This window comes from Cucurbita moschata, unplaced genomic scaffold (assembly GCF_002738365.1).
Source record: "Cucurbita moschata cultivar Rifu unplaced genomic scaffold, Cmos_1.0 Cmo_Scf00022, whole genome shotgun sequence".
In the NCBI taxonomy this organism is placed as follows: domain Eukaryota; kingdom Viridiplantae; phylum Streptophyta; class Magnoliopsida; order Cucurbitales; family Cucurbitaceae; genus Cucurbita; species Cucurbita moschata.
This window is the reverse complement of record NW_019268538.1, coordinates 3,208,240-3,232,338: the sequence shown is the minus strand read 5'-3', so window position 1 is coordinate 3,232,338 and position 24,099 is coordinate 3,208,240. Positions and strand designations below refer to the sequence as shown.

The following is a 24,099-nucleotide window of genomic DNA, read 5'->3' as shown; positions in this document are numbered from 1 at the left end:
TAAAAAAAAAAAAAAAAAAAACAGAACAATTGTTTTTAAATTTTTAATTGTGTTCCAAAGTTATCATCAAGGAAATGGTGTTGTTGAAATTCAAGAGGATAAGAACAATAGAATTTTGGTGTGTTTTTGTTTCCATTTCCAAATTCCAAATTCCAAATTCCAACAACCTTGGATTAAAACGACACGACATGACCAAGGAAACATCAAAATCTTTGATTGTTGTTGTTGGTTTTGGTTCTGGTTCTTGATTGACAAGTTCTTATGATTATTCAAATCTCCCTTAACTTAGAACAAACTCCGCCATCCAAATTAATTTCATTCTACGTTTCAATCCCATGAAATCAAACAAATTTAATTTCATTCCCTCTCAATTATTTCAAAAAACACTATCGAGTTTTCAACACTAATCCGCTCAGCCATGGCGGTCGTCTTCTTTAATTCCTGATTTTCCCCTTATACTTCTATTTAATGCTTTTTCTCTCTCACCTCTCTCTTCGCTGTGTTCTTCTGTCCTTTTCTTATCTGTCTCGTTTGCACCGCCATTTTTAATGGAGGGGTTTGGTTTTAATTTCCACTTTCCCTCTTTGTTAACGTGAAAACCTGCAATGGCTCTTTATTAATTCGTTGATGCCAATGGTTTTGAGCTAAGCTAAAGGACAATTTTCCTCTTAGCGTTTGCATAAACCAACGGGTGTACTTATCAATGGCTCTGCCCACATCCACAACCACAACTACCACCAACGCTACTTCTACTAATTCCCTCTCTTCTTCTTCTTCTCACAACAAACCCACTAAGCTTAAGCGACGGAAGTGCCGGGATATCACTGTTTCGGCTAAATCCGACTCGTTTTCCTCTACTTCTTCTAATTCCTCTTCTGGGTCTCACGTTTTTTCCAATCGAAAGCTTGATCATCCTCCTGTGATTGTTTCTTCGGAGAATTCCTGGTGTTGTCCCGCTACAAAACCCTCTGTAACCCCTTCGGTTCTTCCTACTCCTCCGCCGCCGCCGCCGTTTCCCCCCTCGAAATCTCGTCGGGGGGTTGTTTCTCCGACACCCACTAACGGGAATCGAGCATCGGATTCGGTTATCTCTCCGTCCGATTCGCCGTCTACTTTTCGCATACGGTTTTCTCCGGGTAGTTTTTCGCCGGTTATGGACTTCACTACGTCTTCTTCCGCCAACGCCGCGGTAGCGGCGGGGTTTAATGGCCACTCTGGATCGAACCACGACTCTTTCCCTTCGAGCTTCTCGAAGTTCAACTCTGCTCTCACCGCTGGGCTATTGAATCCAATGTCGCCGCCGCCATCGACTGATAAAACCCGATCGAGTCCGACCCTTTTTGAAATGATGGCGAGCGAGCCTGATATTCACCCTAGAACTTCTCAGATCCCTTCTCATAGTGCACCCGTTTCGGTTCATAAGAACCAAATTCCTATTCAGGACAAGCAGGCCGTGATGATGCAGAGGATTTCTGAAATTTTGGGATCTCGGAGCCCTGGAAATCAGTTCAATGACGCCTCTAGCAGTGATATCAAGCTCACATTGAGCTCTAGAGATGGGATTAGTGTTTCGATGAACGTTCACCGGCAAATTCTTGTCGCTCATAGTCGGTTTTTCGCTTTGAAGCTCTCGGAACGGTGGGCGAAACAACAGAGGTCGCCGTCGCCATACATTGTGGAGATTGCTGACTGTGACGATGTTGAAGTGTATATTGAAACCTTGAAACTGATGTATTGTAGAGATCTGAGGAAGAAGCTGATGAAGGAAGATGTTCCCAGAGTTCTTGGAGTTTTAAAGGTATGAGACTTTCAGAATTTGTAGAAAGTTACATCAATGTGCATTTGTTGTATCATTGCTGAATCTCTGATTTGATAGATTCCCAACCAATTTGCAATGTATAATAATTGGCTATCCTCGCTTTGCCATTTTAGGTTTCAGCTGCCATCGGGTTCGATGCAGGCGTCTTGTCGTGTTTGGAGTACTTGGAAGCAGCTCCATGGGCTGAGGACGAAGAAGAGAAAGTGGCATCACTCTTATCTGAGCTTCACCTTGAAGGTGTTGCAGCAGGGGAAGTTCTTAAGAGGGTCTCAATTGAAGTTACTAATGGACCTGAAGATGGTAATGACAATGAAGAAGTGCTGCTAAAGCTTCTACATGTCGTTCTGGAAGGAAAAGACGAGAAGGCTAGGCGCGAGATGAAAGGATTAGTCTCGAAGATGCTTCGTGAGAGTTCGTCGCAGAATGACCTTAGAAAAGAATCCTTGTATTCGGCTTGTGATGGTTGCCTGCAGTTGCTTCGCCATCACTTTATGAGAGCGGTAGGGGAGTTTCAGGGTGTTGGGGAGATTGCCAAGCAGGCTGATAATCTGCACTGGATTTTAGATATCTTGATCGATAGACAGATAGCTGAAGATTTTTTGAAAATCTGGGCTTCTCAATCTGAATTGGCAGCTGCACACTCTAAGGTGCCTGCTGTCCACAGGTTCGAAATCAGCCGAGTAACTGCTCGGTTATTCGTTGGCATTGGCAAAGGTCAACTTCTGGCTCCTAAAGATGTGAGATATCAGCTTTTGCAAACATGGTTGGTGCCATTCTATGACGATTTTGGTTGGATGAGGAGAGCGTCGAGAGGCCTCGATCGCCACTTGATCGAGGATGGCCTTAGCAATACAATTCTCACTCTACCTTTAGCTTGGCAACAAGACATATTACTAGCTTGGTTCAATCGATTCATGAATTCAGGTGAAGATTGCCCGAATATACAACGCGGGTTCGAAGTTTGGTGGAGAAGGGCATTTTGGAGACGTAACGGTGAACAGGAGCGCCCTCGACCGATACGAATTGCCACCCCAACGTCAGAGAATTCATGAACAACTAATCGGTTTGCTCTCTCTCTGATCACTTGAGGCCTAGCTAAAATCTTCTTCCTTCCTAAACCAGGAACATTTTATGGAGGATTGAATGAATGTACCTGATATTAGGTTGGAAGAAGATAATATATGCTACATATTGTAATTCCTCGTATCTATACGTTTTTTTCTCGAGCTTGACGTTGATTTCATCGATACAACTCGTCTCTGTATCTGATTGTTCCGAGTTCATTTACCCTTTATCGAGCCCATGGAGCGTCATTGTTCATAAGAAATCTGTGAGTTTTAGAATAGTATCCAGAGATTCAGAAGCTATGCCTGAAAAGTCATTGATTTACTGTTGAAAAGCTCTTGTTTATCTATCAATGATCAGGTCCAATGTATGAAGATTGATGTGTTTTATTATTGGTTTGACTTTATTAGAGCCCTTGAGTTGACTCCATATCAACAATCTCTTTAATTAGGCAATAATCACGGATCTAAATGCCTTGTTGATCAAATGTTTTGTTTAGGTTGCTGCATTATCTCAATGAAAGCCTTACTTTTGCAGCAGCGACGTATCGAAACAGACGCTATCGATGATATCAGGCAATGTCCAAGATGGGTGTACAGAGGTTACTACTGAAACTGGTATGTTTAGAACCAATGAGCAAATATTTGATCACAATTGACCTGTCATTGTTCTTTGCTTCATTGCATTTGTATGACAAGTTGCAAGAACATATCGGCAATGAAACTGAATGGATGCTATCAAAATGAACTGTGGCTGAGTTAGTTTTGTAGGGACGAATAGTTACTTGTAAGTTTTCTTGCTTTGTGAGAGAGATTTGTTTATGCAATGAGGAATGAATCCCAAACTAAGAACAAGATTTGTTCATATAAACAAAATGAAAACCCAACTGATAAAAGTGGGTTTGTGTTACTTCTGCTATATATATATATATAGATTGTTAACTGTACAAAGCTGATTCAGAAACAGATACTCTTAGGTAACATTGCATTCATCATCAAAATGTGTGAAAAAGGAATTCATCATTGCACAATCATAGTTCAACTCTCCAATTTGTGCATGTTTTTGCCTGAAACGCAACACTCTGCAACTCAAAAAAGCAGAAGAAAGACCACAAACAAGAGCAAATGGAAGAGAAGAAGAGCTTACTTACCATTCTTGGTCAATCAACATCTCATCTGTGAGCCCAAATTGTCTCAGCTCGTTCTCTGTGTGGTGTTGCAGCAAAGTGTACCTACAAAGAGGAACGGGTTCGAATCGTAATTGTGATCGTTGTTGTCGATGAAAAGTATGTCATACCTTCCGCCAAAGCCTTTCTCCATGACAATCATTTTACCATTGCCCAAATTGTTGAGTCTTTCGTATTGATCCACAGTCCATTTGTACCATCTCATGAGAAAGACTCTGAGAGTGAGGCCATGGGAGACAAGAACCAAGTTCATGTTGGGGTTTCTCTGCCCTGGCGGCTGAAACCTTCCCACATCAATGTCTGATTTTAATGTCTCTCTGAAACCTGTTTGTTTTGTTTCAGTACAGAAAAAGAAATTGTTGAAGAACTTAGATATTCTTGGTTTAGGGGTTTGTACCAGTGATTCTGTCATAAACATCCGCAGCCGATTCTCCATTTGGAAAACGGTAGAAAAATCGACCGTATAGCACTCTCATCGCTTTCTCAACTCTCATTCGCTCTCTGTCTTGAAAGTTTCCTTTGATTTCGGAGTATAAACACGAATTTGTGTTTCAAAGTTGTGATGAAATTAAAGTTGAAAGAGAAAGAACAGAAAAAGGGAAGGTACCAAAATCCTGCTCGCGCAATCTGGGTTCTTCTCTCAAACCAGAAATTCGAGGAGGATCAAAGGAGGTAGCCAAGTGCTGCAGAGTCTGGCGAGTCCTTTTGTAAGGCGAAACGTAGAAGTAAACACTCCAATCCTCGACTCCATCCCCCTCGATCATACTCCTCATATCCCTCCCGCATTCCTCCGCCTCCCTGATTCCCCTCTGTGTCAGACTGATTCTAGGATCCGCGATTCTAGTGTAGGCGCTCTCGTCCACATTCCCCTCGCTCTCCCCGTGCCGCACCAGTATTATCCGCCGCGGCCTCGGCGGCCGGATTACGTTAGGGTTCGGGAAAGAGTAGCCATTGGTGTTGGTGTTGGCGTTAGTAGAGTCTGTTTCTCCGGCGCTCTGGTCGCCGCAACAGCGGATTGAAATGTTGGAGTTGAAGACATGGAATTTGGAGGAAGATGGGGATAGTCCCGCGATAAGAGTGGCCATTGTTTTCCTCTCCTTTTCTTTTTTCTTTTTCCTTTTCTTTTTGATAATTAAAAAATATCTTTCTCTGGTTAAAATATCTTCTTACCCTAAATTCATAAGTGGATGAAACGAGGACAGATACCTTAATGGATTAGACCACGTGGCCGAACCAAAACCAACATAAGTTAATTAAATTTAATTGGCTTAACGACAAAACTGATTTTAATTGTTTGAAAATATAATCCATCTCAAATATATACCTATAGTTTGATTGGAATATTAATACGGGAAAAAATATTTTTTTATTTTTTTTAGTTTTTATTAAATTATTCAGAGGAGACTATATAATAAAGAAAATCGCGAGTAAACAAGTACAATTTTGAGAAATATATTTTTAATTTAATTTATGATTCTTGTCATAATTGTGTAAAGAATAATTAAATCCATGTAGCACATTAGAAAGCATTGCTTTTCTCAAAGGAAATGTTTTGTTTTTGTTGGTTTTTTGTCGTTTGCTTTGACTTTTGTAGTGTCGGTGAGTCACCTTACGGGGAGGCTAAGGTGCTTCTTTTTTCTTTTCTTTATTTTATTATTTTTCTTACTAATATTTCTCATTTATATAAATATAATTGAGTATTCTAATATTTATTCCATAACTCAAAATTATCGCCTTTTATTATTAAGAAATAAATCTCCTTTTTTTCCTTTTTATTTTATGATTATATTTTTATTTGCATTTAAATTCTATCATTTAATAGCCTCTAAATTTATTTTAAAACTAATTTTCATTTTTTATTTGGATGGAAAATAAAAATAAATAATGGGAAACGTTGGATCATATCTAAAAAAGTGGAAACACAGAAACGGGAGTCTTCCGGCGAGTTGAGGGCGTTGATTTTAGAGGATGACGTGGGGGCCACTTCAGCAGAAGTGGCAAATAAAAAGAACGCGTGTCATGGTATGAGTGGCCCACATTACAAAATGCAATGACGTGGCAAAATGAGAATAAGATTCAAACCTCAATTAATCCCTCTATCATCATAACCTTAAACCATCAAATTATATGTTATCTTCATTTTTCCATTTAATTATATATATATTTACACAATTTAGCATTTACGCCTAATCATATAGTTCTTCTAATTAAAAAATATAAATAATTAAAAAATAAAATGTTGGTATTAGTAATTAATTAATTCTAAAGTAATATTAAAATAAACGGATTAAGACATTTAAGTGACTTAGCAAAAAACAATGATTAGGTTAGTGATTAATATAGCTTAATGGCGATGATTATATATAATGACTCGACTCTTTTGTTGTTAACGTAAGAGCATTGAATAAGACATTAATTAAACAATTAAATGATATAATGGTTAATTTATTTAAATATAAATATAGTATTAAGTATTTTAATCTAAGATATTTATTAAATGGAATAATTTCTGAAGATTTGAATTAATGGGAGGAAATGGAATGGTCCAAAACTGAACCTCCTGGTCAGAAAAAAAAAAAAAAATGGTCCATGGAAATGGTGGACTATGGGTAAAGCTGGCAGGGGTTGGATGGTAGTAGGGTCAAGTAGAATGGTCCATGGAAATTCCAAAAATAATAATCCAACAGTTTTATTTTTTTATTTTTTTTTTGTTTTTAAAAATAGAAAATAATAAATATTGGATTTCTGCAAAAAGCTGTTCACTTTTTTCTTTTGTTTCTGGCTGTACAGGATTCTACCCTCTCCTCCCTCATTCACTACATTATATATATATATATTTTAAGCTATAGTTTTGTCTACTTATACTTAAACATAGATTAATTATATAGTTTAGAAGTTTCATTAATGTTTTTGTTTTAATTAAAGGTAAAGAATCGATTACTAAATATCTTTAAATATAAAACAAAAATGTAAGGCTCAGTGAGTAATAACATTACATCAATCTCGTACCTTGTAGGAATTGGTAAGAAGCGGGAGTCAATATTGAATTAATGGTATGTCTATGGTCCCATAAATTTATATATAATCAAATTTATATATTTATATAGAAAATTAACTAATTATTGGAAACTAAATTTTAATTCATTTTATTTTATAATATTCTTTTACCATTTTTTTTTTTTTTGGACCCATAAAATCTAAATGAAAGTTACGTAAGGGAAATGCAGAGAAGAAGAGACGGTTAGATTAAATTTATTTTTTCTTAAAAAATTGGGGTTGTTTCTAACGTACGCAGGACGGAAGGGGGGCGTAGGTTAGTAGAGAAGTGATGACGTAATGGGCTTTTGGGGAAAGGAAGAGCGAAGAGGGAGAAAGCTTGGTTTATAGGACCACCTGCTTTTATACACGCGAATATTTATTCTCTATTCCACTCTCCCATCTCCGCGCGTGTACACCACCTTCCTTTCAACTTTTTACGTGATAAATATTTGTTTTATTTTAAGTCTCTTATTATATTTAAATGTATAGAGCTAGGCATAATGTCGTGACATTGAGACCATTTATAATATAGTTCGATAATGATACAGTAGACATTTGTTCTACACCAATTTATTGCGCTCATAAATTGGTGTAATAAACAGCAAATAAAATATTCAATGTCGAATAATACTATCAATATTTTAGTATATTTTGTCTATACTCACATGTTGTCACTGTTTTTTAAAATTATTTCAAACCAATGGAACATTGTTTTACCAATTTTTTAACAAACATAATTTTACGTATACAATCGAAACACGAGCTACACAAGCTAAGATGTTTCAAACCCATGAACGGAACGCCGGAACAAAATCTAGGGTTTTTTTTTTTTTTTTTTTTTGTAAAATTTGAATGAAATGGGTAGTGAAGAAGGGTGATAAGGAGAGCGCGTAGGGTTAGGATATATTTGGTGGAAGGGTTTAATAGAGCAATTAATGAGAATTAGATGGCCAAAACATTGGACCACCTCATCTCTCCACTCCTCTCCGCCTTCACAGTCCCTGTTTTTGGGAACATTTCTCTATCTCTCTGTCAATCTCTCCCATCTCTCCGCCCTCTCTCTCTCTCCCATTCCCAAAAAAGAACAAGAACAGGAAGAACAGGTAGAAGAAGAAGAAGAAGGTGAAGCAAGTAACAGGTCCACAAAACTCTGCATCTTTCTTTCTCTTCCACTGCAACCCATCTGAAAAAGCCTGCCCACAACTCCCACTTTTTTTTTAATTTCCTTTTCAGTTCTTGGATTGAACAAACAAAAAAATTAAAAAATAAAAAAGTTTAGAACAAGTCATGTTGGCGGCTGCGTTGATTCTGTTCTTTGGGTACACTTTTATGATCATTACACTCTCTGTTGCTTTGCTTCTCAACACTTGTGGTACTTCCCTCTGTGTTTTTTCTTCTAATCATTTCTTTTTTGTTTTATTTTATTCATAAAAAGTATATATATAATCTTTTTTTGTTACCAAAATAATTGAGTTCCCATTATTTATTTATTGGTAGGACGCCTATTTTTGGACGGATTTATCCCATTGACCCATTAAACAGAGAAGGGAAGCACAGAGCAAAAGAAGAAACACTTTCAGAGCAGAAAAGAGAGATTATGATTATTCATTGCTCCCACCACCACCACCTCATCATCACCTCTTTCTCTGTCTCTTTTCCATACTTAACCCATCATTTCTTCTAAGAAACACCCATTAACAGATTCCTCCGCCGTCGCCGTCGCCGCGCTCCTCCTTCTCTTATCTCATCTGGGTTTGTCTCTTTTTACTCTATAATCAATCAAAATTCAAACTTTACTATACCCAAATGGATGTTTTTAATATTTTCTTTTGCAGGTTGAAACAAGAACAAGCTGTCGGACAAAGGGATTCCGAATTAAAGTCTGTAATTTTGTGGTTGTTGATGGCTCGAGAGCTTTGTGAAGGAGAAGAGAAATCGAACGAGATGGTAGTTGGAGGAGGAGGATTTTACTACAATTCGAATTCTAACTTGAACATCCAAACCCAATTCACGAGCCAGATCCAAACTGGGTTTGGATCCGGCGGTGATCCGGCGGAGATGTTCAATTTGGGGACTAACGAGTCAACCGGCGGCGATGAGTTTCATCAGAACATGATGGTGGTTGGGCCGTGGGGGACAGCAGCGCAAGACAGCAATAACAGATTCCATTTAGTCGATGATGATTCTGCTTTGAGATGTGTGTTTCCATGTGAACCCAATGAGAGGCCAAGCCAAGGCCTTTCTTTGTCTCTTAGTTCCTCTAATCCTTCTTCTATTGGCTTACAATCTTTTGAACTCAGACCCCAACAAAATCAACACCAATCATCATCTCTCCCCATTTTTCAGCTTCGAAACTCCAGGTTTCTGGCCCCAGCTCAGGACCTTCTTTATGAGTTTTGTAGCCTTGGAATCACCATTAACAACAACAACAACAAACAAGGCCTTGATTTCTCTTCCTCACCAAAACACAAAGGGAATAAGCCAAAACAATGGGAAATGGAAGATGGGTCTTCTTCTACCAAGATTTCTCTCCAATCACTTGATTTCATGGACTTGCAAAGGAGAAAAACCAAGCTTTTTTCCATGCTTGAAGAGGTAAAAGAACATAACCCTTTAAGGAATTGGAGTGATTCAGAGTAATCGCTAAAAAAATTTGATCTTTGTAGGTTGAAAGAAGGTATAGGCATTACTGCGAGCAAATGAAGGCGGTGGTAGCATCATTCGAGGCTGTGGCAGGGAGTGGGGCGGCGAGGGTATACTCAGCGTTGGCTTCGAAGGCGATGTCGAGGCATTTTAGGTGCCTAAAAGATGGGATTGTGGGACAAATTCAGGCCACAAAAAAGGCAATAGAAGAAAAGGATCCAATTACTCCAGGCACCACAAGAGGAGAAACGCCAAGGCTTAAAGTCATCGATCAAGCTTTAAGGCAACAAAGAGCTTTCCATCAAATAAGCATGATGGAGAGCCATCCATGGCGCCCTCAACGTGGCCTCCCTGAGCGTTCTGTTTCTGTTCTTCGCGCTTGGCTTTTCGAACACTTTCTTCACCCGTAAACCCTCAAATCATTCATTTTTCTGCCAAATTACACACATAACTCGAAACCCATTTGTTGTTCTTGTTGCTTTCAATCATTTAATTCATTTTTCTCTGTCAATTCTTGTGGGGTTCTTATTTTTTTTGTTGAATCATTTGCAGGTACCCTAGCGATGTGGATAAACATATTTTAGCTCGCCAAACTGGTCTCTCAAGAAGCCAGGCAAGTCCAAAAAACACATTACAAAAAACCCTACTTCATCATATTCCGTTCAACCACCTTCTTATTTTATTGAAGTTCATATCTTCTTACAAAATCCATTGTTTTATTATAATATAACCAAACCCCACTTTGTTCTTGTTAATGATTGATGGATTTTCATGAAATGGGTAATAATTGGATCCTTTTTTTTTTTTTTTTTTTTTTGATGAGTTTAAAGATGTTTGATTGTAGGGCTGTTTGTGTTTGTTGTTATGTTGTTATGTTGTAAGTTTTGTTGTTTTGGTTAGGTGTCGAATTGGTTCATTAATGCGAGGGTGAGGTTGTGGAAGCCAATGGTGGAAGAGATGTATTTAGAAGAAACCAAGGAGCAAGGAGAAGAAATCAACAACAATTTTAATGGGCATTCTTCCGATGGGGTGGCGGATTTCGACGACGAAATCGATGGTCATCGGTCGATCCCGACACGGTTGGTGGATCAAAAGCCGACGCCAGACCAACTCTTGAGAATTGAGTCGGAATGTATGTCTTCAATCATCTCTAACAACTCAGAAAAGAATGGTTCAAGAAGCACGAAAGCAATGGAAAACCAGAGTTTTGGGCGAGTTGGCGCGGATGCATTTGGCACAGTGGAGCTTGACTTCTCATCGTACAACAACCACCACTCCAGTAGCGGTGGCAGAGGTGGTGTGTCGTTGACATTAGGGTTACAACAACATGCAACACAAACCTCGGTTTTCTTCAGAAGAGATGAAATGGAAGAGTGTGAACCCATTCAATATTCACTTTTAGACGGAGAAACTCAGAATCTTCCTTACAGAAACTTGATGGGTGCTCAATTGCTTCACGACTTGGCCGAATAATGACACACCTGAAAAGGCAGCCACAAAATTGAAAAGGGTCATTGGAAAATACGAGATTTTTTAGGTATAGATAACCCAATAGCTTCAAATACTCCAAATATATAATATACGTAAAGCTTTTTGTAAACTTGGGGAGGGCTGGTTGACGACGATGATGATATGGAACTAGAAATATACTAATGGAATGGATGGTTGTGATTTTAATTTATAGATATTATGAAGTTAATTTGTGTATTGAATATTGAATATTATATGGCTACAAATTGAGATTGAGGCCTTTGTGGATGAAAGTTGAGTTGGATATTCAAAAGGGTATTGAAGGAGTTGGAGTTATCAAGATTTGTCAACAAAGGCAACCAATTTTGCATTCCAACATATACATTAGAGTTGGGTTTTGGGAATGGATCGAGACGCACCATTCAAGGAAGATGCGACTTTATGAACGGTGTTGGAGTGGACCATTGAGCCCAATGAGTACGAATGTTCGAGCAAACTAAATTGACTTATAATCACAGTCCAAATAGCAAAAACAACCTTGTTTATGTATTCCTTAAAAAAAAAAACATCTCCAAGAATCCATGAATAAAAATATTTTGAACATCTGACAATCCATATTTATATAGCTTAAGTCAGTTGCACGTCTTCCACTTATACTAAATTCTGTTAGAAGTTATCTTAGATCATATTCTACATATATTTATATAAAGTAATCGGATACAACCTTAATTTCTACATTCAAATCCTTAGGGGATATCTAAATAATTTATGACAAAAAAAGATAATTATTTTACTTCAATGATTTCACCTTCTCTGCATATCCCAACTTCCACCATCATCGTCTTCTTCTCCCTTGATCTCATCACTCTGCAACAGTTTCTCCTTGGAGACTGATTATTACACAAAAGCACACAATCAAGATCAATCAAAATTATTTCAGTTTTACTATCAAAATGAATCCAACTACTTACTCTGTCCCACAAGTTGGGGTCTTGTTTCTTGATCACCTTGACCGTGTCAATGCTGGCTGGGCTTGGACTCTTCCACTTGCACGTTGGCTGAGGCACCCGGTGTCGAGCGTACTTGCTGATCGTCTGCCCTGTCGTCGAGTTCAATTGGGCATCAGACAAGTAAAACACAAATGCCTTCTGGCAGGGGTTTCGGCTGACTGGTCGGGTGTTGAATGCGTAAGCTGTGTAATCAGCCCGGCGGTACCAATTAAGGAATGTTCTAGCTGGCATTTCGACTTCACGGGGCGATAGGATGCCACGGAAGATCTGGATGGCAAAGCCCCACGAGATGGAGATGGTCCAGGTGTTGGACTTGTGGTAGCAGATGGATTGCTGCATTAGACCTGCAGAGTCGACCTGCATTGGAATTTTGAGACGTTGGAGGGCCTGGAGGCGGGTGACATTGGGGAAGATTGGTTCAACTACGTCGAGGTGGTGAATTGATACGAAGGGCATGATCGGGTGAGCTGCAAGCAGGCCGAATAGATTGCCATACACATCGTACTAATTGATGAAACAATAGATTCATTCAGTAACATTGCCAATAATCAAACACAGAGGAAAGTAAAAAATGGGTCCCATTCCTCAGCAAGGAGCCTAAGTATAGACAAAAAAAAAATGGCAGATCTTCAGTGGACTTCTGAGTTTTCTTTTTAATGCTTATATAACACTCATTCTCACTTATTGTTCATCCTAGATTTAGACCCAAATCTTGAGTTCAAATTATAATATATAGTTTTCAGATAAATATATTTAAATTATTCAAAATTTCCCCAACTCCCAATGCCTCGAACTTGTCCAGCATATTAAAAGATGCACGATGTCAGAATTATATCAAACCCCTAAAAGAATAAGCAACTCGGCAGTGACTCACTGACCACTCGGCCATAACTCGGCCCATCCAAAGCAATAATTTACCCTCAAAAGCCACCCCAAGCAGTCGGCAGATTTGCAGGTGAAGAAAATGAAACCCAAAAGCAAAACCCACTTCAAATCGCCACCGACAAGTCAGAACACGATGCAGAATAATATACACAATTTTTAACTAGACGTACCTGGTGGAAACCCAGGTGTTTGGTGAGGGGAACACCTAGCTCCGCCATGCAGGCCTGCATCCGGTCATCGGAACCGTACAATCCGGGATATCTCTGAATACAGCGATCCTGCATTCTGACCAAAGCTTTTGCTAACGGGTAGCTAATGGCAAACCCGCCGCCGCCGTACGCCATGGAATACGAGAAATAAATGTTCTGCAAATGGCTCTCTGATAAGCTCCCAATGTAATACAACTGGTTATGGTCGTACTTTCTCAAAACCCTAATCAAATTCTCCGTCACGAAAACGGTGTCGTCATCGCCCATCACAAACCACCTCACATCCTTCAACCCCAAACGAAACGTCTCCGACACGATTCGCGAGATTCGAATCGCCGACCGGTGCCCCTGCCGGTTCTTGTATGCGAACTTCGACGTATCGCCGGAGATCCTAATGGGCGGAAGATCGTCGGAATCGTTGTCGGTTTTCACCTTACGGTCCAACCAGACCGTCCCCCTCATTTCCTCCGGTTTGAACCAGAGCTTGATGTAATCCTTCCGCTGCTCCCAGAGCTTAGCTGATGCGGCAATTCCGAACACTACATGCCGGAGCTCCGTCTGATTACTGAGGGGCGGAGGAAGATGAAGGGAAAGAGGAAGAGAGATTCCAGCGAGAGCGGAGAGATTGGAGATTCGATGAGAGGAAAATGGGTGTAGGTCGGGGCAGGGGCGGGAAGAGGAAAGGAGTTTGAGAGAGTAAATGAGGTAAGTGAAAGAGACGAAGAAGATGAGACAGAGAAGAAGCTTAGAGGAGATTTTGGAGGGAGAATTGATGGCGGCAATGTGTGGATTTCCAGTCGGATTTTTCATCTGATCCCAAAACACTTTCTCTGAATCTTTCATTCTCCAATTCCTCCGAGACTAAAAATCTGAGGAAGAAGAAGAAGAAGAAGAAATTGAAGAAGGAATCCTTCGAAATCGGACGCGTTCAACAATGCGGATTCGAAACGAAGCGATCGTTGTGGGCAGGAGGACTGGAAGGAGAGAGTGGGAGTGACAGAGGGAGGAGGCGAAGCGATCAGGAAGATCATATTCATTCACAAAACTTTTTCCCTTTTAGGGTTTTGACGGCTGAGATGAGAGAGACGATGGGGATCTATGCTGCGCGCGTCGTAGACGATAATTTTGTGGGTTTATTTTGGTTGGACCCGGTTGGTTCAACTCCCTCCATTGGGCTCTTTCTTTTAAAAAATCGCCTTTTAATTTTTTAGAACTTTTTAAAGAATATTTAATTAGAATGGATTTGTTGAGAATTTAATTGTAATTAAAATGAATGTATTTAATCTAATTAAAATTTTAAAGCAAAAATAAAATATTATTCCTGAATCTTAAAAAAAAAAATTTCTACAGAATACATTGCATAAAGAAAATTAAATTGCTTTTTATTAATGAAGACATCTAAATTGCTTCTCATAGTTTGGGTTTAAATTCATATCATTTAATTGCAACCCTAATTATGGACCAAATTAATTGAAATGTTTCTTAAAAAATAATATGAAAAAATAAATAACTTCATTAATGGATGGATGATTTAAGCTTCACGCAAGAGTCTCTCATGGCATGGAATTAATGATTATGCTTCCAGTAGCTATGAATTATTATTTTAATAAATAGAAGTTTGGAGTTTAATTAATTAATAAAAAAGTTTTTTGATGTATGCTAATCATTTCTCATCAATTAATTAATTTATCAAATTTAAACCACTTTTTCTTTTATCACAATTCAATTTATTTGGTTTGAGAGTAAATTAATTTTTTTTTAAAAATGGAAATTTATATCTGGAGATTCCCGTAGCGACAAAGTACGATGTTTGCCACTTATGTTACTCCACGTCCCACGTTAATTCACTCAAATACATTAATTAAACGTTACTTTTGAATTAAATATTAATACATATCTTAATTAAATTTAGGTAACATAAAGTATTATAAATTGAAATCTTCAATTTGATTGTATCAAAATTGACCATAAATTAAGGGAACCACCTAGGTGCCTGCATTGGGATGTGGGATTGCCAATGTGTCACGAGATGCCCTTCGTCTTAGAGAATATTTATGATTTAAAAGGTCATTAATATAGACGACATGTAAGAAGTACATGATGGATAGCAGCAACACGTTGTAAAGACAATGACATGAGTTCATACTTGACTTTGAGTATAAGCCCGTATGGCTATGTATTACGTACTTATAAACCCAATCCTCAATAGTTTCCATGAAATTAAACAGGTACAACGCTGTGGTTGCAACGGCTGAGATCTCAGTCGCCATGAACGTCGACGAGCTTCGAATCAGAAAAGAACTTAATACAGAGCCCCATTTTGCATCTTTTTTTGGTGTGTTCTTCTTAGTTAAATTCCATCACTCACAGGAATCAGCATCAATCAACTCCTTGTACAATACAGGACTCCAATTTATATGGGTAAAAAGCATACAAGTTTTACACCTGTTCTTATCTACTTCATCATCACATTAAATCCTTCCTATTCAGGAACAATAAAACAACGTGTTCCTTCAATTTCCACCATCTACGTCGCCTTAAACGCAAAGGGTCGTCCTCCTCGCTGATTCATCAGGATTGAACCGGACACATTCTTTCCAGATCAGTTCTTTGATATGCTCTTCAGTGCACGATGGTTGCTCGAAATCAAAATTGAAAGGTCTGCCACACACTGGCTCGTCGTTGATGTCGTGAAGAGATTGCAAGTATGGATGACAGAGTGCCTCCTCAACTACAAAATGGAACATCAGATACCAACCGATCAAAACATCGTTTTTCGGTTAAAATATGAACGGTTTTTACTCACCTGTGATGCGTTTGTTTGGATCAAACACGAGCATCTTTTCTAGAAGATCCAATGCAGCTGGAGACATGTTGGGAAATCTAGTTGAGAATTGTTGTTTCTTGTATTCAGGAAGCTGCTTGACATATCTTCGAGCGTTGTCGCTTCGAAGAAATCCTAGACTGGCATCATCTGGTGATCCAAGTAGCTATTACATAGAAACAATGTATGTTATTAAGGCCATGGAACAGACAAATTGAATGCAGATTTGAAAGTTGTACCTCAGTTATAAGTCTTAGTTGATGAACATAATCTTTTCCAGGGAAGAGAGGCTCTCGGGTCATGATCTCACCAAGTATGCATCCAACAGACCAGACATCAATGGCGGCAGTGTACTCCGAACAATTGAGCAACAATTCTGGCGCTCGGTACCAGCGAGTGACCACATATTCAGTCATGAAGTCAGTTTCAGACGTTGTCCTTGCCAACCCAAAGTCTCCAATTTTAAGGTCGCAGTTTGCATTCAGTAGCAGGTTGCTTGGCTTCAGATCACGGTGCAGGACCTTGGCTGAATGTACATATTTCAGCCCGCGCAATAACTGATACATAAAGTACTGCTAACGCGTAACATGTCAGTATAGTGACAAGATAACTCGTAGAATATTAAATTATATGTAGGTAATCAGTGTCCGAGCTAGCTTGAGAAAATGGATCGATTTAGTAACATATACTAATGAACAAAACCCGACGTGAATCAATCATGAAAACCTCACACTGAATGAAACCCCAACAGAAATTCATTCATTGACATCAATTACAGAATGGTCAAGCAGTTTCATATTGAAAGTATAATCACCAGTTCATCAGGGGAAAACTTTTCTTGAGTCAACTATGATAACAAGCTTCGAACTTTACATTTTTTTACTTCTTTTCTCAGTGAGTATGGCTCGAACCCACTAAAATCAAGGGAAGAATGATTGAAGTTTAAATGTTTAGACCCCAAGAAGTATAGAACAACTATGAGTGTGTTGAACTACTCTTTTGTAAAAATGATCTGTGGGAATAGAACAGGAAATGAAACAAAATTGCAGCATCAAACCTGGCAATGGTCATCTGTCAGCGATTGGTCAGAGCGAATTATTTGATGAAGATCGGTATCCATCAACTCGTAAACAATGTACACATCATTAAAGACCTCTCTTTTTGGGGGTCGAATGATGTCTCTGATGGCGATAATCTGTGAAGAGTTAGAAATTGCGCAGTTATAGAGGATGAAACAGATAAACCAATACTCGTCTCTCTCTCTCTCTCTTAACAGTCCAAGCTCACCGCTAGCCGTTATTGTATTTTTCGGGCTTTCCCTTCCGAGCTTCCCCACAAGGTTTTAAAACACGTTTGTTCGGGAGAGGTTTCTACACTCTTGTAAAGAATGTTTCATTCTCCTCTCCTACCGTTGTGGGATCTCACAATCCACACCCCTTGGGTGCCCAACGACCTCGTTTGCACACTGCCCGGTGACTAGCTCTAATACCATTTGTAATAGCCGAAGCCCACCGCTAGCAGATATTGTTCTTTTTGGGTTTTCCTTTCTGGGCTTCCCCTCAAGGTTTTAAAACGCGTTTGATAGGGAGAGATTTCTACACCCTTATAAGGAATGTTTCGTTCCCCTCTCCAACCGATGTGAGATCTCACAATCCACCCCACTTGGGGGCCCAACGTCCTCGCTAGCACACTGTCCAATGACTGACTTTTAATATCATTTGTAACCGGCCCAAGCCACCCCTAGCAGATATTGTTTTCTTTGGGTTTTCCCTTTTGGGCTTCCCCTCAAAGTTTTGAAATGCGTCTACTAGGGAGAGGTTTCTACACCCTTATAAGGAATGTTTCGTACCCCTCTCCAACCGAAGGAGGGTGGACACTGGGGGTGTGCTAGCGAAGACGCTGGTCTTGATGGGGGGTGGATTGTGAGATCTCGGTTGGAGAGGGAAACGAAACATTATTTATAAGGGTGTGGAAAACTTTCTCTAGAATATAGGTTTTAAAAACCTTGAGGGGAAATCCGAAGGTGAAAGCCCTAAGAGAACAATATCTACATGTGGTGGGCTTAGATTGTTACAATAAGAAAGCACGGAATTTAAAATAAAGAATGAAGATTATAAGTTATTAGAAACAAACCATACATTTTCATGTTCCATGTGGCAAAGAAGCTTAATTTCTCTCAATGTCCTCTTAGCATCGATTATGTTATCAAATGCATTTCCAATTTTCTTGATAGCAACCTCCTCATGTGTCTCAGAATTTACAGCAGCACTGCAGAGAAAGAAACTATGTATGGAACTCACTGCAATACTACTGAAGAATACTTAGAACTTCAAGTGAATGGCCAAACATTTACAAATAGCAGTAAGTGATTGAGACAAAACAACAAGCTCTGGAGGCACCAAGGGTTTTCCTCATTAAGCTCATTCCAAGACTCAAACACTCAACCTCTGGATAGGTATTACTCAGAGACCACAGGGCCTTAGCCAATGGGGCCATCTTGGGGGCAAAGGGTTAGCCTTAATTGAACTCAAGTTTGATGAAATCACTAGTTTTCAACCTAGCCAACCATGCTCAAATCATTACAAACTGCATCAAAATGAGCCACTACAAATCATTTTACTCCATACAACACTGGGTGATTCAATCTCTGAAAACCCCCTACAGACAAATTCCTAATTCAAACAAGCATATTATCATGAAACTGCAAAGCAGATCAGGAGGAGGACCGCTGAAACTTCCACATGCTTTTCAGAAAACAGGTAAAAGAAGAGGAGAAGGGCAATTTAAAGATCAAAAAATCATCAAAAACAGAGAAAACCCCATGATCAGGCATAAAGATCTTACCAAACAAGACCATAAGCGCCTCTACCAATGGGTCGCAAAGGAGGAACATACTTAGCCGAAACCTCAAACAAGTTACCGTAGACGTTATACTGCACATATCGGCCGCCATGGGTGAGAACCCCTTTAATCTTGCCCTCACTCGCAGAACTCGAGTCTTTAGTAGCCATTTCTGGAATTGGAAGAAGACCCAGAAGCGGTTTCGAAGGAAGCAGCAACTGGGGAGGTTTGTTTTTGTAAATGAATGCTATATTTTGGGAAGCATCGGAAGGGAGATGACAAAATGGGGTTACTGGAAAAGGTAGATTGGGGCTTTTTTAAAAAGTAAGGTCTGAAAAATGTGAAGAGGGGCGAGTGATTGATTGCCAATGTCGATTGCTTCTTTTGATCTGAAAATGGTTTGAAAATCCGTGAATCAAAGCTGACTTTTTCCCCTCCACCCAAACAAACGCCTCCTCCACTCCAATAACATCTAATTAAATCCGCCATTAATGCAATTTTTTTCCCCCTTTCACAGTGGCTGTTGGTTGGGTCAGCTCAGCCATACTTTTAGATAATTTGCACTTCCATGTTCCCAACCTTTTTTTTTCTTTTTTTCTTCGAACATCCTTAAAAATTGTCCTCCTTGCATAGGGAAATGGTTGCTTGTTGGTGAACAATAAACATATTGAATTCATTAATTGCTTCCATAAATTGTATATTTGAATTCAAGACCTGTGAAATACATCACTATATATATATTATTTCTAATGCTAACCATTATTTATTTTTCTAAACCAATCTTTTTTTCTCAACCATTTATTATTATCGGATATGGAAAAGTCAATGAGATTATGATTGTTTTTCTATATGAGATTGCATCATATCATGATTTTAAATCCGTATCCGGAGAAGACCATTCAAAATAGAAAATGAACTTTATTTATTTAATTTATAAGTAGGTGTAAGCACAATAACACGAAATTAATAATAAAAGAACTAATAAATGGGTACAAATCTTACAAAATGAAGCAATCTTTCTCAACTACCCTTGAGATTGTTGAGGTTTATAAATACCAAGGGCCCATAAAAATGATTTATCTTTTTGGGAAATTGCAGACGTGCCACCATAATTTACGATGGATAAGATTTCTGCAAAGATTTAGCTATTTAACTTGTATGTTAGTCTCGAGAGTTAGTTAATTCAGAAAAAATACAGTTGTTTAACTCTTAATTGTGAGGAACGAGCTCGTGACTGTGACGAACGAGACCGTAACTGTGGACTCGATCCAACGCTCCACTCCAAACACAAGCTAAATTAATAATTTCAGAGAAAGAAGAAGCTGATTGGGAAAGTTCACCAGTGAAGTACTTTTCCATCTTTTTAGGGATATGGTGGTGCTGTTTCACGGGAGGTCTGCTGGCGGAGTAAGAACCTTCCCTTCTCTTCTTCCACTCCCTGGCTACTTGGTCGACTGTTCGACAGTCAAACCTTGTTTGGTTAAATGGCCCAGCTAATCCAAAATGCAACAACTTCTGGAATAAGTTCATAAATTTATGATCTAAAAATAGTGAGAATTGAATTTTGGGGATCAGCAAGGGAGTTCAAACAAACTTCAGCAATGAAAAAAATCCGACAATTAATTATAGGCAAGCAAAACTGATATAATCTCATGAGTTTGATTCAAGATCTGCAGTTCATTTTGTTTAGAAACTAAAACTAACAACAAAAACACTCCCCATAAACCTATTGATGTTCTCTCATTCAAGATTTGAGGGTGCCGGTGCTCCTCCATAGCCACCAGCTCCACGCCCAAAGCCAGACCTTCCACCAGGTCCCTACAATGATAAATCCACCAATGTGGTGACTATTAACTTTACTACTTCAACTGGAAGAGGAAGCGGAAACTAAAATTCAATTTTATATTAACATCAAGATCAAACAATTTCTAGTTTGGGATCTCACCGATCTCATACAAATTGCAAATGAACTATTTTGAGTATGAGTATGAAGAGTTGGGAAATATTAAGAGTGGCAAAACTGCTTACCCCGAATGAAGGTCTGTAATCAGCAGGAGCTCCACCCTTGTCACCAAAATCACCACCAGACCCACGAGGACCACCACGGTAGCCATCCCGATCGCCACCAAATCTTCTTTCTCCGTCAAATCTTGACGGACTAATCAACAACAACACCATGGGATGAGGATAAGAGAATAATCAAAATACGAAATAATTCCGATATCAATTGTAGTACACAATCAGTAGCAAAGTCATATCAATGTGAGAGATTAACTAAGTTCCAAATTCAATCTAATCGATGCAGGAGAAGCCTATTTAGAATCGACAATTATGCAACAGAGAAGTAGTAATACCAAGAGTAAACTCAACAAGCTAAAACCCAGTACAAAGTTGAGCAAAAACAAAGAAGCCAAAGGTAGAAAAATCATCACAAAAAGGGAAGAAGACCAACCGTGGGCGGTCTCCAGATGGGCCACCAAATGGTCGACCAGCTGGCTTGGCTTGTTTCTTCAAGGTAGCCGGGACAATTTCTGAAGGGAGATTCAGGTAAGTCCTCAAAAACTCAATGCCATCGTTCGTGAGATACCAATAGTAATGCATCCAAGCAAATGTCTCACGAACATACTCCTTAGACTTGAAACTCTGCATCAGCTTAATCACTTGCAAATTAGGCACATCGATTTCTGGGTGCTTGGCCAGATTAAAGTCCTTCTTGGCATAACAAACTCCCTCTGATACGAAACAACAATAAATTACCCAACGAAGTACAAAAACCCTAACCGAACGCACAATTGAATATGATTCACTACCTTGAAAGAGGTACTTGGAGATCTCTCTGCGGTTCTTCTCTGGAATAATCTAAAAAGGCAACATTCGGATTGTTTCAACAGATGCACTCCCCATCAAGGGTCAATTAACATTATGAATAACAAAATAAAAAACACTCCACAGTTCAAGTCGCAAAAACTAATGGCATCCAAATCCAATCGACGGGAGTAACAACTAACTATAGTTCCCTTTAATTTCCCGAACATCTTCCGTTAGTTTCTGGATTAACAAACACATAAATTCGGGCATGGACCATACACAGAGACGAAAAAACACATACCATTTTGACGAAGTGATCGGCGACGGCGCGGGCGGAAGAATCGGCAGCTACAAAGAAACCCTTTCACTATCTTCCTTCACAGCGTAAAGCCCTAAATCTCATATACTTGGAGTTATAAACCATCAAAGAGATACAAAAATAATGGGCTTTTCAGCCAATGGGCTTCTTAATATTTATTTTACTTTTTTCATTATCTTTTATTTATTTATTTTACACTACCATATAAGCTTTAGTAAATTTCATAAATTTATTGAACCAAAAATAGTTTATAACTCATACCTAAACTAAATTAACTGTCACAGTCTCGCATTATTAAATTAAAATATATCATGAACGAACGAGAAAATATTCAATAATCTTACGATCAAACAATTAAATTGATACATAATAATATATTTCAGCGTTTTTTTTTTCTCTCTTTCTCTCTATATTTTTCCAAACCCCAAATGAACAAACATTTTCACCCCTTCTTATATGTTATTATTTACACAACAAACAATCAAGCAAAAAAAATAAAATAAAACAAGCCCACTATCCCAATATATATATATATATATATATATATATATATATATATATATATATAATCTTATGGAAATGAAAGGAAATTAGAAGGTGATAGATAATGTATTAGCTCCTTCTGTTCCTCCTCAAATGGCGGAATTTGAAGTTGGTGCTATAACTTCTTCCCCACCAAGAGATCCTTCAACGTTTTCCCAGAAGAGAAAGTTCGAGTTTTGTGGCTGGCTCGACTCGACCACCCAATCGTTTACATCCTGCCTTTGCAAGCACTCTAATGCCATCTCCCCTTCATCATCCATGCCCACCAAGCTTTCAATGTTCTCTATCAATGGTGGCAAATAGCTATTCGTGGTGTTCACAACGCTTGTCGCGCCTGTTGTAGTAGCCCCCAATTCGATTTGAGGGTCGAGCACCGCCGACAGAAACTGGTGGTGGTGGTGATGGTGATGGTATTGGTGGTTCAAGTGCCAAGTAGTAGTAGTAGTATCAGGGTTGAGACTCAATGTGTCATGGAATAGCTCTTGAGAGGATGTGTTGAATGTGAAGAGTGGACAAGAAAGAGTGGGGAAGAGGGTTTCTTGATGGAGGGAGAGTTGCTTGGTTGTTAGGTCTTGTGTGAGGAAATTGAGTTGGTGGGGATTCGAACTTAGTTGAATGTGTTCCGTGTTGGTGGTGGGGACGGTGGTCGTGGTCATGCTCGTGGTAGCAGAAGCTATAGAGTTAGGTCTTCGAATCTTCTTCTTAATCCACGAGTTCCAGTAGTTTTTTATCTCGTTATCTGTTCTTCCAGGCAGATGACTTGCTATATGAGCCCACCTATAATACAAAATATAGTAATCTCCGAATCAAGACTCGAGAATTACAGTTAATCAACGTAGCCAAATCATTAAATTAGCAAACCTGTTTCCAACAACCCCATGAAGGCTAATGATCAACTTCTCCTCCTCGGGTGTAAATCTACCTCTTCTAATGTCGGGTCTCAAATAATTTATCCATCTTAAACGACAACTCTTCCCACATCTTTGTAACCCTAGTAAGTAAGCATGGATAAGATGGAGTCAGAGAATTATTGAATTACATGTTATAACACGTCCTTGGTTCTGTTCTACCTGCTTTCTCTGGAACTTCGCTCCAGCAGCCATAGCCATGAGTGGTGATGTAGCGAATGAGCTTCTCGTCCTCCTCCGGCGACCAGAGTCCTCGCTTGACCTTCTGCTGGTTGCAGCAAGAATGGTGACCCATTTCTTGAAACTTAAGCTATGAGAGAGAAAAACAAGGGTTTTGAAGGGTATGGTTAATGGGTGGCACTCAATTATCTATCTTTTATCACAGTGTGTTGTGTTGTGTGAGGGCTCTTATGGAGATGAGGCGGCCGACAAAGAAGACTTGGGAAGTGGGGCCCTTCTTCTTCCCATCTAACCCTAAAACGACATTCCAGCAATCGACTTGCTTTTTTTTTTTTTTTTTTTTTTTTTTT

At 39.0% G+C, this 24,099-nt stretch overlaps 5 protein-coding genes and 1 pseudogene across 10 annotated transcripts; 2 read left to right on the top strand and 4 right to left on the bottom strand.

Moving 5' to 3' along the window:
* Positions 1 to 356: 356 nt before the first annotated feature.
* On the top strand, positions 357 to 4,082 carry LOC111459767 (BTB/POZ domain-containing protein At1g63850-like). 5 transcript variants are annotated; one of them, XR_002713334.1, is made up of 4 exons: positions 357 to 1,798; positions 1,933 to 2,882; positions 3,425 to 3,501; positions 3,982 to 4,082. XR_002713334.1 is itself a non-coding variant. In XM_023102810.1 (3 exons), the coding sequence occupies exons 1-2, from the start codon at positions 704 to 706 to the stop codon at positions 2,869 to 2,871; spliced, it is 2,034 nt and encodes a 677-aa protein (XP_022958578.1). In that variant the 5' UTR covers positions 357 to 703; the 3' UTR covers positions 2,872 to 2,882; positions 3,425 to 3,793. The 5 variants fall into 5 exon arrangements, 4 of the variants coding, with proteins under 4 accessions (XP_022958578.1, XP_022958579.1, XP_022958580.1 ...); XM_023102810.1 differs by lacking the exon at positions 3,982 to 4,082 and having other exon boundaries at positions 3,425 to 3,793; XM_023102811.1 differs by lacking the exon at positions 3,982 to 4,082 and having other exon boundaries at positions 3,422 to 3,793.
* Positions 3,813 to 5,181, bottom strand: LOC111459774 (annotated as a pseudogene).
* Positions 5,182 to 8,064: 2,883 nt separating this feature from the next.
* LOC111459769 (homeobox protein BEL1 homolog) lies at positions 8,065 to 11,505 on the top strand. 2 transcript variants are annotated; one of them, XM_023102815.1, is made up of 6 exons: positions 8,065 to 8,247; positions 8,607 to 8,861; positions 8,945 to 9,704; positions 9,776 to 10,158; positions 10,305 to 10,365; positions 10,653 to 11,505. In XM_023102815.1, the coding sequence occupies exons 3-6, from the start codon at positions 9,012 to 9,014 to the stop codon at positions 11,223 to 11,225; spliced, it is 1,710 nt and encodes a 569-aa protein (XP_022958583.1). In that variant the 5' UTR covers positions 8,065 to 8,247; positions 8,607 to 8,861; positions 8,945 to 9,011; the 3' UTR covers positions 11,226 to 11,505. The 2 variants fall into 2 exon arrangements, with proteins under 2 accessions (XP_022958583.1, XP_022958582.1); XM_023102814.1 differs by having other exon boundaries at positions 8,065 to 8,481.
* A 376-nt stretch (positions 11,506 to 11,881) lies between these two features.
* Positions 11,882 to 14,394, bottom strand: LOC111459770. Its single transcript, XM_023102816.1, has 3 exons — positions 13,288 to 14,394; positions 12,194 to 12,736; positions 11,882 to 12,112 (listed from the first exon to the last, which is right to left on the bottom strand). Exons 1-3 carry the CDS (start codon positions 14,167 to 14,169, stop codon positions 12,008 to 12,010), a joined length of 1,530 nt encoding a protein of 509 aa, XP_022958584.1. The 5' UTR covers positions 14,170 to 14,394; the 3' UTR covers positions 11,882 to 12,007.
* A 1,172-nt stretch (positions 14,395 to 15,566) lies between these two features.
* LOC111459772 (mitogen-activated protein kinase 4-like) lies at positions 15,567 to 19,453 on the bottom strand. Its single transcript, XM_023102824.1, has 6 exons — positions 18,995 to 19,453; positions 18,289 to 18,418; positions 17,208 to 17,345; positions 16,390 to 16,722; positions 16,133 to 16,316; positions 15,567 to 16,057 (listed from the first exon to the last, which is right to left on the bottom strand). Exons 1-6 carry the CDS (start codon positions 19,159 to 19,161, stop codon positions 15,864 to 15,866), a joined length of 1,146 nt encoding a protein of 381 aa, XP_022958592.1. The 5' UTR covers positions 19,162 to 19,453; the 3' UTR covers positions 15,567 to 15,863.
* A 1,140-nt stretch (positions 19,454 to 20,593) lies between these two features.
* LOC111459741 lies at positions 20,594 to 23,946 on the bottom strand. The gene is made up of 8 exons (XM_023102770.1): positions 23,732 to 23,946; positions 23,523 to 23,652; positions 22,760 to 23,438; positions 22,101 to 22,160; positions 21,802 to 21,850; positions 21,444 to 21,723; positions 21,020 to 21,149; positions 20,594 to 20,809 (listed from the first exon to the last, which is right to left on the bottom strand). The coding sequence occupies exons 1-8, from the start codon at positions 23,862 to 23,864 to the stop codon at positions 20,732 to 20,734; spliced, it is 1,539 nt and encodes a 512-aa protein (XP_022958538.1). The 5' UTR covers positions 23,865 to 23,946; the 3' UTR covers positions 20,594 to 20,731.
* Positions 23,947 to 24,099: the final 153 nt, after the last annotated feature.